Below are 16,575 nucleotides of genomic sequence, written 5' to 3' on the forward strand. Positions count from 1 at the left end.
ACCCAACCAGTCATCAATGCAGTTCTGTTCCAATTGCAATGGTCTCTGAGTCACTGTAAAGGGATAGACCCGTGGGTCACAATCCCAGAGGTTACGGATATCCTGCATATCAGATATATTTACATTACAACTCCTAACGGTAGCAAAATTAAAGGTATGAAACAGTAACGAAATCTTTTTATGGTCAAGGGTCACCACAACATAAGAAACTGTATTAAAGGTTGGAAGCATTGGGGAGATGAAGAACCACTGGGGGAAAGGGTAAGGGCGGGAAGGGTTATGGGAGTGCACTCTCTCTGCACAGCCCTGGGGAAGTCTTCATCACTGCTGGGTGCAGACCATTCACTGTGGCTGCATTAGGTCCCACTACTCCTTCCTGTAGCCCCTTACCCATTGTCCCCAAATAAGCCTAACGAACTCACTGGTCCCCAGAGAGAACTAGTATGTATAATTGTACCATGAGCTAGGAGAAGGGGTGTGTTTTGTTTACATCTTCCCAGGGAAAGCATTTTAGCAACACATATACAACTCTACTGCTGATGCAGAAGCCCCTCCCTAGAAGACCCAGCCCCCATCCATCTGAAAGATGTCACCCACCGCCAAGATGTTTCAAGTTTTGTCTTCTGGAATGAGGCCACAGCACACACCAGTTTAACAAAGGGACTTTTTTTTTTCACGTTTTAATATTCAGGCTCGAGTAAAACAACTTGAAGTGACAGGCAGTAAAACACAACTCAGCGAGTGCACAATTGACAAACACAGTTTTAACATCTCAACAGGCCTAAAGTGTGTCTTAGGGTCAGAAAGTTCACCCTGAATTATCTCTACAGCGTTTTATTTATTTATTCATTTATTTATTTAACCAAGCAGAACTATCTCTTAGAGCTGATGTGTCTTAAAGGCACCTTCAGGTTCTTTTAGTTTTGATGATGCGTCATTTACTTTTCTGTAACCAGAACCTGCGGACCAGTGAGGGGCTTTCCCACGGACTGTAAAACTCTCTACGTGCTCCTGAACATCAGTGCTCCCCAAATTTCTGGCCTGACTTGAAGAGTCTGGACGATTCTCTTGCCCTCTGGATAGGGGCCGAGGACAGAGCTGCCATGAGCCCCCCCCCCCGCGGGGGGGGAGGGTTTGCTGACCTAATTGAACAGTTTGTTAAGCAATGAGGGAAATGCCACTGGGAGCTTCTCACTCCTGAATGCTAACACAGTGCAGAGCCCTCACAGCCAAAGGCAGGGTGGTTTTATTGTGGCATTTTACGTCAGAACTTTTCTCAGTCCAGAAAGGTAGCAGAGGAGCCCAACACTGTTCTTGGAATTTTTAAAAGGCAGAAGTTTCAAGTATCAAAACCTAATGGGTTCAAGGGTAAAATGCATCTCCGGCCATGACGGTTTAACGAGCACCACGCTCGCCACGAGTGTCACCAAGTCAATCTGTCACAGGACATCCACCGTCTCAAAAGCAAAAGTCACATCTTGCAGGTCTTGTCCACCACAGTTCTAGCACCTGCTGTCGGAGAGACCAGAGTTCAGCACCAAAAATATTTGCAAGCCTCTTCATGGGGGCTTTAAACAGCAGGCGCACCCTGCAGGGACCAGTGAGTGGTCTGGAGATTTTGGTTGTTGTTTGGTTTTTTTTAAAGTATAACATTTTAAAACTGGGAATTAAGCCCGTAAAAAAATGTTAGCAACTTTCCTAACCGAAGGCACAAAGAATGAAGTGGTATCTGTTAAACCTGACATAACAAATTTAAAACACATTAGGAGAATAAAAATCCACGAGCTGTTTTTCCTCCAGTACCTTGGCTAATTCTGAGAACCACCCAGGTTCATTTGGAAGCTGACTTCTAAAATATGAATCCTGGAATCTTTCCATACTTAGAAATAAAAATGTTGCTTCTTTCGTGGAAAAAGGTCCCCGGGAAGGACATGCCTGCCTGAATCCCTGTGGCCACTTGAAAACGTAAAATACTTAAGGCAAGATCTTTTTAAAGGCTCAGGTAGTTTCAAAATATATATATATTTATATATGCCCTGCTAACAAGCAGACCCAGAACCAGACCAGTAGAAGACAAATGTGTGAACAGGCAGTCCCTGAAGAGAAAGGGCTATCTGGGCTAAGTTGCATGGTTGGAAGCTTTTCTGTCCACTCCTCCCCAGCTGTTGATGTGGGAGGCATCGCCTAACCAGGGCAGCCTCGAAGCCCAGAAATGGTTGTGTGATGACAGATGAGCTGCAAGTTCCTTCGCTATTAATAGTTTCTACTGTTGGAAGGCTACAGACATTGGCAAGCAAACATGGTCTCAGATTTTCACCGTCCCAGGGCAGAAATGCCTCGAGGGACCATAATGCAGGCCACACTGTGTATCTGTACAATTATTACGGTGGGTGAAAACAGATAGCAGGCCTCCTCTAAGCTGATTAGAGTATTCCTGAGAAAGCATTCTCCATGGGTGGAAGTCTAACTTCACAATAATAAATAACAGCTACTTATATTCAGACACATAGAGGAGACATGCAAAAGGCCTTTCTTGCAAAACACTGACCTGGGTCCTACTGAAATTAAGGACCACAATCCCGTGCATCTGCCCCCCCCCCCAACAACGTGTTACACAGGCTGACCGCCAGGCTCTCAAGAGAATTCACTACAAGACAGGCCAGGCTACCGCCGCAGGGCTTCACAGTGAAAAATTAGGCCAGACCACTAGGAAGGAAGGCTGGGATGGGAGATGGCCGCTCAGAGAGCTGCACTGGTGGGGAAGTGTCTGCAGGTCTGCAGAGATGGAAGCTCCTGGTTCACAGCCCGCAGCTCAGATGAAGTGAATCCAGCTCTCCTCGCACTCCCCGCGTGGCATGTGCAAGGCATGACTGCGACAAGTAAGGCTATAGTCGCGACCATCATTGTTGTCCCAGTACTCAGCACCAGCTACGCCATAGCGCAGTGCGAAGTGTACCTGGGAGCCGAGCTCCAGCAGGAAGGGAGGCACTGGAAAGCCGAAGGCGAAGATGTCCTCGGTACCTTCAGCACCTGCAGGTCCTCTCCAGCGCGCCACTGCCTCATGCGCACTGCGCCAGCCAGAGAAGGTGTAGCGCACCGTCACCTGCTTCTCGAAGGCCACGTTGCGCACGCGCACTGTGCCGCTGATGCCCAGGTCAGAGCAGGTGACACGTTCCAGGCACACAAGCTGGCGTGCCAGGCGTTCTCCGAAGCCTGGGGTTTCGATGGGCGGCGAGAAGTCGGGAACCAGGCACTGCAGCGTGAACTCCAGATCCTGGCTGCTGCAGCACAGGTCTGAGTTGATGGCTAGGCGCGACAACACGTGCAGCGGCACGGACGGATCGTCGCCTGCGTTAAACACCTTGACCTGCGCCAGCTCCAGGCCCAGCGCGTCAGCGAAGCGCACCCGGACCTGCCGGTTGCAGCCAGCTCCGCACGCGGCGCCCGGGGCTCCCGCAGCCTTGGCACGGCGCTCGGGGGAGGTGGGCAGCGAGCGCGAGCGTCGTTGGATGATGGGCCGCAGCCGAGGGTCGCAGCCCGGGGGTCTGCAGGGTCGTCGATCCATGTCCGAGAGGCAGCTGAGGCTCCGGGGCACGAGTTTCCGGGACCCCGGGGTCGAGGGCAGCGGGGCAGAACCAGAGCCTTTTGACATGGCCCAGCTGGGCGGGCGTCACCGCCGAGCCACTAGGCTTTAGGGCTTGACAGCCTCTGGAAGCCCCGAGGCACCGCACCCAACACGGAGACTGTGTTCGCGGCCTGGCCCTGGTCTCAGCGGCGGGCAGCCTCGAGCAGCGGGTGGCGCTATCCAAGGCGGCTTCCCGGGGCGTAGCGCCCTGCACGGTGTCGGCCGCTTCTCTCCTTCCTCTGAGCTCTTACGGGAAGGCCAGCAACCCCGCCGCCCAGACGCTCAGCCGCCCGCAACTTCTCCAAGCGCAACTTCCCGGCGCGCCCCCGGCGCGCCCCGCCCCTCGTGACGCCGCCCGCCGGTGCGTCCAGCCAGCGCGCCCGGCTGCCCCGCGTTCGCCCGGCTGCCCCGCGCAGCCCCACGCTGTCGGAACCGCGCGGCCCGCGACCACCCCAGCCCCCACCCTTCCGCCGCAGCGCAGCCGCCGCCCCCGGGAACCTCGTCACGTGTGTTCAGGCTGCGGAGCAGGTCTGCTGGGTTTCCTTGGTGCGTGTGCCTGCGCACTGCACCCATCCATCAGCGATGGTGTCTACAGCAGTCTAGGACGTGCTGGGTGCCAGCTGCGGGTGGGGGCGGGACAGAGCCCAGCCAAGGTTGGCCTGGCGCGAGCTGGCCCTGGGACTGTGGTGAGCGGCCAGCCAGCCAGCTCTGGCCACCTTTCTCCAGCAACCTGGATCAGTGGCCAGACCCAGAAAAGGTTGCTTCTGCGGGAAGCATCTTGCCCACACCTCCCCACCATGCTGTGCCTCCCCATTGGCCAGGAAGCCAGTTCCCTGGGGAGGTGCGGGGGGGGGGGAGGGGGGCGGGGGAAGATGCTGCTTCCCTTAGCTGGGCTTGCAGCCAGAGAGGAAGACTGGGAAAGGGGCTAATGCCCATGATGGATTGTGCAGCTGCCCTCTGGCTCTTGAGGAGCGTTTTGTAGCCAGAATCTCTTGAGCTTTAGTTTTGCTGCTATGCAAGCTGAAGCCATGTGCTCCACCCCCTCTCTGCCTTACCCACTCATGCATCCTGATTGCACAGCAGGTTTTTATTTCTCTGAAGAACTTCACATACACACACACACACACACACGACTATGTGTCAAGTGTGTCAGGTAGATGAGGAGCCAGGATGGCACTGCGCCTGGGTCAGACATGCTGTCATGGTTGGTTTCCCACTTAACAGCAGAAAGATCAGGGTAAGGAAGGAGGGTGGGCCAAGAATGTTTTCTCCATCTAAGTGGAATCAAGCCTGTTAGTTGTGGGGTAATTGACCATAAAAGGGCCTGTTATGATTTTTGTTATCTGTACATGCACACCTAAAAGTCTTACATAATTATGGTGGGAAAGCCCAGGGTTGGTTGAGAAAATTTCCCATGATCCCATCTATTTTCCATTTGACAGAGGCTGGGGAATTATGGGAGAAAAATGTTCGGTTTCCAGGTATGCTTTTTTCAACAGGCCCCTCCTAACGGGAACTATGACCACCTTTGGTCTGGGAACCTGCACTTCCTACTGAAACAGCATCTAACACATCATGGGTGTTAGTATACTGATGATCTTTGAAATTTTTTTAAAAATACACATGTGAGTGCAGGTGTTCTGGGAGGCCTGGGGAGGGTGCTGGCCTGGAACTGGAATTACAGATCCTAGTGAACCACCCACATAGTGCTGGAAGCTAAACTGGGGTCCTCTGGAGGATCAGTAGCTCTTGACTCTTGAGCCATCTCTCCAGCCCAGCACTGATGATTAGTGATCTGGTAGGACAGAGAAAACAGAAGAACTCAGGGATACCCTGCCCCTCCCCCTCTAGAGTTTTATCTCTGTGGGATGAGGTGCCTCGTGTACAGTCTGTACTTTTAAAGACTGGCTTGCAATTAATTACTGGATGGATGAGTGAATGGATAGATAGGGGGAGCTTTAGAGTATAAGGCAAAACCAGTTAGTGTTATTCCCAGGGACTGTATATATGCGAGAATGGGTGGGGTTTAGAATCCGTTCACAGCACTCACTAAGCGATCTCGTACTGAATAACTGCCGTGAAAGGGAAGACGTGAGCATTCACAACACCCTTGCGGGGCAGCTCACAACTGCCCGGCAGTGCTTACAAAGTCAACCCTAGCTCTTGGGGATCTGATGCTCTCCTCTGGTTTCTGAGGGCATCCACTCACACACACACACACACACACACACACACACACACACACACACATTTCCCTGCCACACACAGATAGTCGAACTGTAAACATACAATACCCCGCACCCCCCATTTCTAATTTCACAGTGCAGAATGCTGAGCCTGCGCAACCACAGACATCTTCGAGGTTTCAGTGTGGTCGTACAGAGACCGAAACTCGATGCTGTCTGGGCCGGTTGCAGTCAGCACTTACTGTCAGTGTTCTGTTGTTTCCAGTTCCGCTGGCGCTTCAGCCTTTCCGAAGATAAGGGGAATAAAGAAGCCACCTCCCCAGCTGTCATCATCTGGCAGCAGATTGAGCAAGAATATTCTGAGTACTGCAGAGAAGGTGATGTAACTCTGAGAGAAACTCTTGCTTAGAACCGTCTCAGTGCTTTCTTGCTGTGTGCTTCAGGTGCACGAGTCTGTGGGTGCGTATGTTGCGTATGTGTTCTGTTATATATAGCACTTAAATAATGATTTGTTATTTTTATTTTTAAAGCCACTAGATAGGGAACCCCTATAAATAGTTCCACTGAAGTCCATCTTGGGGAACCAGTGGGTTTATTGGGGTCACTTACAGGAACATGGGTGACTAAAAAGCAGCCACTACAGTACAAGGGACAACGCACAAAAGTAGAATCCCTGGAGCCACCCCCCCTACACACACACACACACACACACACACACACACACCGTCTACCTCCTGTTCACTCTACCACTCCCAAGACCACATGCTGTTAGGGAAGTAGGCATGACAGGCTGCTGGCAAGGGCAGGGCAGAGGGCGAGGAGGGACCCCTGGGGCGGAGCTCTGACTCCTTTCTTCTCTAGCTGTGTCAGTTGGGGAATGTTGATAGCCCCTATCTTTCTAGGGTGTCCTGTGACTTCTTTCTACTAGGGAAACTAATAGGCCTGGTCTTGCAAATGTCTCCTGTGGATGATCAGCTGATCTGACTCAAGACAGTAACAGTCATGTCATGCCAGGAAGATAGTTCTGCTGCTGTGGTGTGTGTGTGTGTGTGTGTGTGTGTGTGTGTGTGTGTACTTGTGCACAGGCATGTGAGTTCACACAGTACTTTCTGTTTAGTAGCCTGTATTTATTTTTTTAGACAATCCATCAAACCTCAGATGATGAGCAGCCCTGTGACCTGTTCAAGACAAGGGATAGGATGAGGGACTGTCATCAGAAAAGCAGGTAACTAGATTTTACATCCTTTCTTGTCGTGCCAAAGGTAAATCCTTCAGTTCTCCCGAGCGAGCTTCACTTGTGCTTTGATTACAGCAGAAATGAGCAGGCCAGGGTCTTCAAGTTTCGTTAGCTAGTGTCAGTCAGCCGCTCTCCCTTGGCTTTCTCTTGTACAGAGGCAAGGTCTGCTGCTAAAGGCTGGTGTGTGTCATGGCAGCTGGTTGTAAACAACTTTTCTTAGAGATTTGTTTATTTTCATTTTGTGTGTATTTATTTGTGTGTATTATTTTATGAGTATTTTGTTTGCATGCACCTGTATGCCTGGTACCTGGGAGGCCAGAAGAAGGCAATGGATCCCCTGGAGCTGGAGTTAGAAGTGGGTGCTGGGACTGAACCAGAGTCCTTTGCAAGAGCAGCCAGTGCTCTAAACTGCCAAGCCCTCTCTCCAGTCTGCAAACAGAAATGTCAACAGCTGTGAATTCCCAGTGACAGCCATTTCTTCATTTGTTTACATTGCCTGGATGCACTCAACTAACACAGTCCGTGCTCCTTACAAGGGTGATGCTTCAGATAATCCTTGAGTACTGTTGAGATCTCTGCACAAAGCTCCTCAGCTTCCAGGAAGTATCTTTGCTCACTTCCTCTCAGCTTCCAGGAAGTACCTTTGCTCACTTCCTCTCGGCTTCCAGGAAGTACCTTTGCTCACTTCCTCTCAACTTCCAGGAAGTACCTTTGCTCACTTCCTCTCAGCTTCCCAGGAAGTACCCTTGTCCACTTCTCCTGGTCTGACTCCTGTCATAAGGAAGTACTATTACCTTTAGTGTGTATTTAAGCCGCCTTTAAAGAACACGTGGTCAGAAGATAAACCAAGAAGAAGGTATTTTCAACTCAAGTGAGAATATACCTCAGTAGAGAGTCCTCTAGAAGGAGTTCATGGTGTATCGGGGTGAAGCAATGTTGTTACGTCTCTTTGATGGCTTTCCCATTTGTACTGCATTATCATGGGACCATAGGACTGTACTTCTTTCTTTTTACATTTTATTTATTTTGTGTGCATGTGCATGCATGCCACAGTGTACGTGTGCTTAGAAAATAGCTTGAATGAGCCAGTTCTCTCCTTCCACTCTGTGAGTCGAAGGGATCAAACCTGGGTTGTTAGTGGGGCAGGTGCTTTTACCTGGCAGTGCGTCTCGTCTCCCTTTCTAGTCTTTTTAAACACAGCTTTTCCTGACTGGTTCCTGTGTGAAAAGGTAGTAATAGACTTTTGACTCCTGGCATAGGTCATAACGAACAGTGAAAACCTCACATGCTGAAGTTTGGTTGGTTCAGAGTCTCTTCCAGTTGGTGGTTAAACAGTGAAATCTGGCCTGGGACTGGTTTAGTGCTGTAAGTGCTTGCTGGGCAAGGATGAGGACCAGAGTTCCCCAGAAACTCACATAAAGACAGGTTATTGTGTCAATTCACATGCGATTCCAGCCTTGGAAGGTAGAAACAAGAACCCCAGAACAAGCTGGCTGGCAAGACAGCCATATCTAGCTGGAGACATGGTTCAGTGCTTAGGAGTGCCTTCTGCTCTTGCAGGGGACCCAAGTTTGGTTCCCAGCACCCACATTAGGTGGCTCACAATTCTCCTTAAGTCCAGCTCTAAAAGGATCTCATGCCTTTGGCCTCCTCCGTCTCCTGTGGTCTCATGTGTATAAGCATCCACCGGCTACACACATAATTTAAAAGAATAAAAGTAAATTTCAAAGAAAGACTACCCCTATGGATAAGCTCTGGGTTTGACTGAGAGACTCTGCCTCAGTGATTAGGTGGAAGATTGATCAGGAATGATTTATGACATCAGCTTTGAGCTTCACATGTATGTGCGCACACTGAACTTAACCTACAAGCAAAAACATGCACGTATGCACACATTAAAACATACGTATACCCACACGTTAAGATGCGCATACATCTATGTTAAACGTGTTTGTATACCCACACATTAAAACATGCGCATACCAACACATTTTAAAAAGTCAGTGAAAAACCGGCCAGATTTTTTAGGTAGCAGATTTTAAACCTGGGGCTTTGCACATGCAAGGCAGATAAACCATCACTGACCCACAGCACAGCCTGCAAAACTTTGAGTTGACATTGTATCTACAATTCCCCTAAATTATGTCTATGAAAGGGGACCTGAGGGGTTTATGTCTGAATATTTCCCAAGAGTTATTTATTGATTTATTTATTTGAGACAAGGTATCCCTGGCTGGCTTTGAATTCACAGAGATCTGCCTGTCTCTGCCTCCTAAGTGTTGCAATTAAAGGTATGTGCTTCCATTCCCAGCTGCATTTCTGAGTATTTTCAAATACTAATAGAACAAACGGAGAGTCTTAGGGCAGATTTTAAAAGCAATATTTTTTTAAGGTATACACAATTGCTCTAAAATTATATTTAAAAAACACATTGAAGAAATGGTTAAGTTTTTAGATGTTCATCCTTGCCATTAAATGGTATATATGTATCCACATTTGGGGTAGTCATTCTCTACTGGCTGTGACTAGAGCACAGAGGAGAAACTGTTGTGCTAACCAGGTCTAGAAAGCACCTGGAGGGCTCACAGTCATAATGATGGAAGTGTTAGCAGGGGCTCTTCTTTCTCTAGCCAATGACTAGACTCTGGTTTTACTTTTTTATCGCAGTATAAATGCTGGCTCATCTTGGAATCAAGTACAGCATTCAAAGACTACTTCGGGGAAAAGGCAGAGTGGATCACAAGGACCCCACGTCTCCTCCCAGCTGAGGAGCAGCCTCCTTGGGATCTCCCAGCCAGCAGCAGAGAAACTCATGGAAACCGTTCCCACGGAAGGAATACAGGAGCAGGCTGCGCTCAGCTCCAGGTATCAGGCTGCCTCTGGAAGCAAGCTGTTCCTTGACTTCCACTCCATGGAGATCATGAAGGGTGCTGATGAGGACAGTGCCAGTGACCTGTCAGACTCAGAAAGAGTGGCCATCCCCCCTTCTCCATTCACGCCTCCAGAGCTCAACCTCAGAGCCGAAGAGATAGACCCGGTTTCCTTCAGTCTTCACCCAGAGCTGAGCCAGGCAGAGTCCAGACAAACCTACCCTGACTTTCTTCCACCTCCTTTTAACTCCTGGGACCTCCGGGATATGGCTGTTGTCATGAACTCAGAGTGCAGGAGTGAGGCCCTGCCTCGGGCCACGGGATTCCTTGGGAAGTACATAGACAGACTTCTTCAACTAGAATGGCTGCAAGTCCAGACTGTGCAGTGTGAGAAGGCCCGAGCCGCCAAGGCCAAGCCCCCTGGTGCCTCTGGGGTGCTGAAAAGCCCTGGACGGGGTAAGCTCCTTACCAGTGCCCTGTCCAAACCCTTACCATCCCCAGAAGGGATTTCAAAGTCAGGCCCTTCTCGAAAGAAAGGTTTTCGCCACGAAGAAGCCCACCCATCCTACTATGCATTTGAGACTTTGCCTAACTCTGTGGATGGGCCTGGCCGACCCAGGCTGTGTTCCCAGAAGCAAGCCCCGGAACTGAGAATGGAGAAGAAGAAGAAATCAAGTAAGGGCCCTAAGCTTCAGCCCCGTGCTCCACCCTGCGCCGAGGGCAACCCTGCAATGGAAGCCAACGGCAACATCCGAATCCCCAGGCAGTCTGCAGTGCTTCTGGACCCAGTGGATTCCCATAGGGCCTCCAGGACACAGGCGCACGTGGACCTGAAGAAAAAGGGAAGTGCAAATACCTGTGGCTATGCCCCTTCATCCAGTGAGAAAAAACTCAAAACAAATGGAGCCAAGCAAAGCACATATAAGTTAAAGTGACCCCTGAGGTAAAGAATTGTAAAGACCTGCAGATGTGTAACAATGGGGGCTGTCTCCAGTGTGGTGATGAGCTTGAACTAACTCAAGCTGGCTCTCGGTTACTCCAGCTTGCCTCAAAAGTTATTTTCCGAGGTCTCGGTAAGGCTTAGTAAGCTGTTCTTTGTATAGGCAGTCTTACAGACAGACTTATAAAGTCTTATAGACAGACTTTGTATAGACAGTCTTAAGCGTTCGAGGGCCCTATAGGTAAAAATTTACCCATGTGTCCGTGATACAAGGGATTCAAGCAACAGTGCCAGGCAGCCAGCACAGCCCAGCTCCAGTGTCTGTCCCTGTCTCTGAAGTGTGGAAGACAGTGTGAGCTGCTTTAAGGGAGAAACCCTAGTGTGTGGAGGAAGAGAGGCCCTGCTGGCTCACCGCCTTTTGCTTTTGCATAAACCCCTCAAGCAGAGTTTCTGTCTGCTGTCCTTCTCTCATCTGTCACCCCATTTCCCGCCCCCCCCCCCAGCTCCCACTCCAGTTAGGGAGCTCATGCAATTCTATTTTGAGGGTCATTTATCTGAAGCAGTTCCTTGCCAGAGGCAAAGGCAGCCGGATCGCCTATCTGATGCATTTTAAAAGGCATTTTAAGACCAGGGGTAGTGCTCTAGCCCAGTTCTGAGTTCTCTTAACTGAAGTCAACATCATTTGTGGATTTTTCCAGACAGAAAGATGACCGGCCCAACCTTTGTTGCTGCTGTCTGATGGGAGCAAAAAAAAAAAAAAAAAAAAAAGAATGCCTTGGCACATTAGACTTTGGGATATCCATGAGCAATTTGTAGGATTACTCAAATATAAGTCGTTGAGTTGCTGACTAGGGACCATACATATCCTCTTGTTCTGGGTCAAAACTAAAGGTCTATGTCTGTTTGTAAGAACAGGTTTTTCTAATTACGCCTGGGGCCAGGGGAAGGAGCAGAGACACATTTGCTTGGGGGGTTGGGGGGTGCAGACAGGCACACATATTTCACACAAACACACATAGGGAGGGAGGGAGAGACTGAGAGAGAGAGGGAGACAGAGAAAGAAAGACTGGATACTATCCTGAGTGTTCTTATCTGGCTGTGGCTTCCTCTCCTCCCATGGTGGGGGGTGGGGGTGGTGGGGGCGGGGGGGGGGGGGATTCCTCAGCTGCATCCCAGACCTCTCTGCCTGGGGTGTTTTCTTCAGTGTGCAGACCTTCCTTGGTTGCTGCTTCACAGACAGTGGTTGTTTATTAAGGACTGTAGTTAGTAGCTTCATCCTTTGTTCTAGGCATGGTGATTCTAGTGTTTTTTGGGTTTTTTTTGTTTGTTTGTTTTTTGTTTTTTCACCTTTGAGACAAAGAACAAAGGTTACATGTTGCAGTTGGAAATAACAATGGCTTCCACAGGGCCCCTGGTGTCTGTGACTGAGATGAGTTTAGTTAAAACCAGCTGCTAAGGTTAAATGTCCAATTATCGCGCTGAACAACACGTGAATTTTTTTTCAGCCCTTTTTCTTTAGGACTTTATTTTCATATTCTTTTTGCACTGTCCCCCCAGAGAAAACCTGTTATTTATTAAATGCAGGTCTTGTGCCTTTTCATGTGACCAAAATCCGTTTATGTTGAAGGCAGTCCACAGATGCAATGTCCACATTTGCCGGAGTATGCACCTTGTGTTGGGAGAACGATACCACCCTGCTCCCTCTTCCCACCTGAGGGAGGCCCTGGGTCCACTTCCCTTCTCCTTGGAGCACAGACTATTTGCAGCATGACTGGAACTTCCCTTATTCTTTCTCTAGGTTTTTATGCGGATCCTTTGGAAGCTTCAGGGCCAGTAAATGTAAGCATGACATCATATACACGTAATACCAGCTCTAGTGCTCACTAGAGTAGCATGCTCACTAGAGCAGCACTGACAGGGTTTCTTTTCTGTTACACACCTGTGTGGGTCCTTTAGACCCTGACAGGCAAGGGTGAAATTCCTTTTCCCTTGCTGGATGTGAGTCTGAGCTAAAACTGTCACAACTAAGGAATGCAAAGACAGTGACTCATGCATTCGTTCCCAGCACACTTAACCGAACTTGGTTCCTGATCTAGGGACTAGAATTCATGTTCTGTGTTTAGACAGCCCTAGAAGCCCAAAGCACGACTTTGTTTACCTCTTTGCCCAGGTTGATTGTCCGAGTTGAGCAGTGTTATTGGATCTGGGTGCTATTGAGCAGCACAGTTTGTTACAGTCACGTTGAGTGTAGTTATTTGAGCACAGCCTTTTCCACGATCCCTAAAAACATACCCCACGTAGGCAAGTAGACAACATTGGGCACTGAACTGTAAACTCAATAAGTTCAAGGCCAAACCAGAGTATCCAGCCTCAGTGACAGAGGGTGCCCTTCTGGGAAGTTCTTCTCACTCAGGGATGGTTAAAAGGCCCTCCCGTTTAAACCAGTCAAACCCAGGAGAAATATAAGGAAAACAGTATTTCAGACTTAATAACATCAATGAGTGGAGAAAAAAAAAATCACAAAAGGTTCTAAGTATTCACTGATGGCTTTGGTCATTTTCCAAATCTCAAAGGGGCTGAAGGTTTGTAACCAACTTGAAGGTCATAGAGTATGTGGCCTGTCACAGCCCTTTGGAGGAGAAGACAGACGCCATGGTCTTCACGCAAAAGGAAGGCCCCTGAACCTGTGAGCTGTTGGGCTTATGTTCTAGAAGACCTAAGGATAACTTCTTAGGTGGCTTATACCTTCTTTATCTTTCTTTCCGTTCATTTCCTTAAACAAGTAGAAATAGGCACTCCTGGAGGTACTGTGTTCGAGGTAACAGCAGTATTTATTGTTTTATTTGTGTACGTGTAGACGGCTGTAGTAAAGTGACCTATAAACACATTCAGCATGTTCATTTGCTGTTGTACTGCTGTGTGTTTGGTTTTATACGTAGAAAAACAAGTCACGTAAGCTTTTGTGAACTTGGACTGTTCCTTCCTGGAGACAAATTAAACAAACGTTACCTGGAACTTTCTGGTTTGATGTGATTTCTCTCGTTTTTAATGCAGTTGTCTTCCCAATTGGTCTTTATTTTCTGGTTATTCTCGAGAGTTGCGGAGGATGGGTTTCCGTCCCCCTGACCTTCATGCTGATGCTGTCCAGGAACAAGTGCTGCCATGCGGATTCACGCGTCAGAGGCATGTGGCTGTGAACTACGTGGTTGTCCTCCTCAAAGATGTTGAGGAGTAGACAGGAGAGGAGCAGGCTGCAGCTCCACTGTGTGTGCTGATCCACTGCGTGTGCCGTGTAGGACTATCCTGCCAGCCAAACTGCTACCATGGCCCTGCATTCAGCTGTGCCCTCTTGCAAAGGATCACCACAACTGGGTTGTTGACTCTTGACTTCCCTTCACAGGAGGATGAAGAGGATCATGGGACCCTCAATGGAGCCACTCCTAACCACATACATGCAATTGTGCTTGGCGTGTATGTGTGTGTGTGTATGTGTGTGTGTGTCGGGGGGTAGGGTAGAGCTTATGGGCTGGGAAGGAGAGGTTATGGGGTCCAACTACATGACCATGGGGGAAGGTTGGTCTGTGCTGGGTTAAGTCTTTCCAATGTGGCTGCTTTAAGACCACTGACACTACTGTGGCAGCCACCACTGTCATGTAAGGAAGCCTAAGAAACTCTGGTTTCACAGAGTAGACTTTGGCCATACCCTATCTTGGTTGATTATTGGGACTTTTGGAGGAGAGTAGATACCGTTCACATCTCCTCCAGGAGGGAATTTTAGCAACACCGTGGTACAATGAGCTCACACCTTAACTCACACATCTAGAAGATAATCAGCTTTTGAGGGCAGTCCGGGTAGAGGCGTGGTCTGCCGTAAGCCTTCCCAAAGATCTTCCTAAAGTTACTTCTGACAGGGAAGCCTCTTAGGACGCCAAATCGTGGTGATGGTGGTGCTGGGTTAGAAATGGTTCTCTGATATTAGCCAAAGTAACCAAATTGGAAGTATAAAATCCAGGCTTCTATTGTGCATGTAGCTGTTGGGAGGGGGTGGGGGGGGGACTAGGGGAAGCCACCAGAAAGTCCCAGATGCCAGAAAAACAAGAGGCTCCCAACAGGGATGACATTAATTGAAATACCCAACAAAGAGGAGAGAGAGCCTGTAGAGACCATATCCAGAGGTTAGACACAGCCCCCAGTTGAGGGATGGGGTCCACCCACTCATCACAAAATTTTAACCCAGAATTATTCCTGTCTAAAGGAAATACAGGGAAAAATTATTAAGCAGAGACTGAAGGAAAGGCCATCCAGAGACTTCCTCACCCAGGAATCCATCCCATATGCAGCCACCAAACCCAGACACTTCTTGATGCCAAGAAGTGCTTGCTGACAGGAGCCTGATGTAGCTGTCTCCTGTGATGCTCTGCTAGAGCCTGACCAATACAGATGTGGATGCTTGCAGCCAACCATCAGACTGAGTACAGGAACCCCAAGGAGGAGTCAGGGGAAGGACTGAAGGAGCTGAAGGGGTTTGCAACCCCATAGGAAGAACAACAGTATCAACCAACCAGACCTCCCAGAGCTCCCAGGGACTAAACCAACAACCAAAGAGGGATCCATGGCTCCAGCTGCATACGTAGCAGAGGATGGCCTTGTCTAGAATCAATGGGAGGGGAAGCCATGGGTCCTGTGAAGGTTTGATGCCCCAGCATAGAGGGCAGTGGAGCAGGAGTGGAGTACACCCTCATAGAAGCAAGGTGGGAGGGGCAGTGTACTGGGAGATTTTCGGAGGGGAAACCTGGAAGGGGGACAACATTTGAAATGCAAATAAACAAAATAACCAATTTAAAAAAAAAAAAAGCAAAGAAGAAAACTAAAAAAAAAAAAAAAAAGAAAGAAAAAAAAGTTCGTGAATGGCAGTTATTTTAGCAGTTGCTCCTCCATCCTCCACTAGGTGGTGACCAAACCTTTTGAGACCCTGATGAAATCTGTTATTGTCTTCTAATGGAGCAAACCTTTGTAGTAAAATCAAAACAGAATGGGGAGCAGAAGAATGCTTGGCTTCCGACACAAGCAGGTCCTTCACTGTCCTCTGCCACCAGAGATTAGATAAATTAGATACATTCCTAGGTGTGGTTAACAACAGTGGGGCATTCTCGGGTGTCCCGTAATCACAAGGCCCACCCTGCCTAGCAGATGTGAAATGACATCATCATTTATAAAATCTTGACAGAGAACCCACTTTGATAAAACATCAATAAATACACCTACACTTATCGATGTAATATTTACTTAGTGATAACAAGGCTTTAAATAAACGTGGAATATTAAAATGGACTGCTGCGAATTCAATTGTGAAGCTTGGATATGTTTAAACTCATGGGGCTCAGGAAGTGACACCCTGAACAGAGGGGTTCAGAAGTGAGATCTTTCTGACCTAATCTCTGTACTCCTTCTCTCTGAGGTAAGCCATAAAAGCTAGACCCGGAAAGCGACTGGAAACCAGGAGTACTTTTCTCTCCATCCATGGCCTTCCTGTGCAAGAGCTGGCCGAGAAGACTGTCTCCTGTCCTTACCTCAAAGACTGAGCCCCTCCCTGGTGTCACACGAGCACTTCTGCAGGACTGTGCAGGCTTCCTTACACAAAACAGTACACACACACACACACACACACACACACACACACACACACACACTGCCCTGAGCCATGGCATCTTCTGAAG

General features: G+C 48.8%; 2 protein-coding genes across 3 annotated transcripts; one reads left to right on the forward strand and one right to left on the reverse strand.

Moving 5' to 3' along the window:
• Positions 1 to 650: 650 nt before the first annotated feature.
• Ppp1r3d (protein phosphatase 1, regulatory subunit 3D) lies at positions 651 to 3,908 on the reverse strand. The gene has a single exon (NM_001085501.2). The coding sequence runs from the start codon at positions 3,650 to 3,652 to the stop codon at positions 2,813 to 2,815; it is 840 nt and encodes a 279-aa protein (NP_001078970.1). The 5' UTR covers positions 3,653 to 3,908; the 3' UTR covers positions 651 to 2,812.
• Fam217b (family with sequence similarity 217, member B) lies at positions 3,149 to 13,873 on the forward strand. 2 transcript variants are annotated; one of them, XM_011239961.2, is made up of 4 exons: positions 3,149 to 4,171; positions 6,077 to 6,188; positions 6,951 to 7,036; positions 9,716 to 13,873. In XM_011239961.2, exons 3-4 carry the CDS (start codon positions 7,011 to 7,013, stop codon positions 10,851 to 10,853), a joined length of 1,164 nt encoding a protein of 387 aa, XP_011238263.1. In that variant the 5' UTR covers positions 3,149 to 4,171; positions 6,077 to 6,188; positions 6,951 to 7,010; the 3' UTR covers positions 10,854 to 13,873. The 2 variants fall into 2 exon arrangements, with proteins under 2 accessions (XP_011238263.1, NP_001074758.1); NM_001081289.1 differs by having other exon boundaries at positions 3,979 to 4,153; positions 9,716 to 11,622.
• Positions 13,874 to 16,575: the final 2,702 nt, after the last annotated feature.

Source organism: Mus musculus, chromosome 2 (genome assembly GCF_000001635.26).
Source record: "Mus musculus strain C57BL/6J chromosome 2, GRCm38.p6 C57BL/6J".
NCBI lineage: Eukaryota > Metazoa > Chordata > Mammalia > Rodentia > Muridae > Mus > Mus musculus.

Bases quoted from the DNA above. Each gene is read 5' to 3' on its own strand.
- Ppp1r3d (NM_001085501.2), bottom strand. From the start codon at position 3,652: ATGTCAAAAGGCTCTGGTTCTGCCCCGCTGCCCTCGACCCCGGGGTCC.
- Fam217b (XM_011239961.2), top strand. From the start codon at position 7,011: ATGAGGGACTGTCATCAGAAAAGCAG. The intron at 7,037-9,715 runs GTAACTAGATTT...TTTTTATCGCAG, and splicing joins GACTGTCATCAGAAAAGCAG to TATAAATGCTGGCTCATCTT.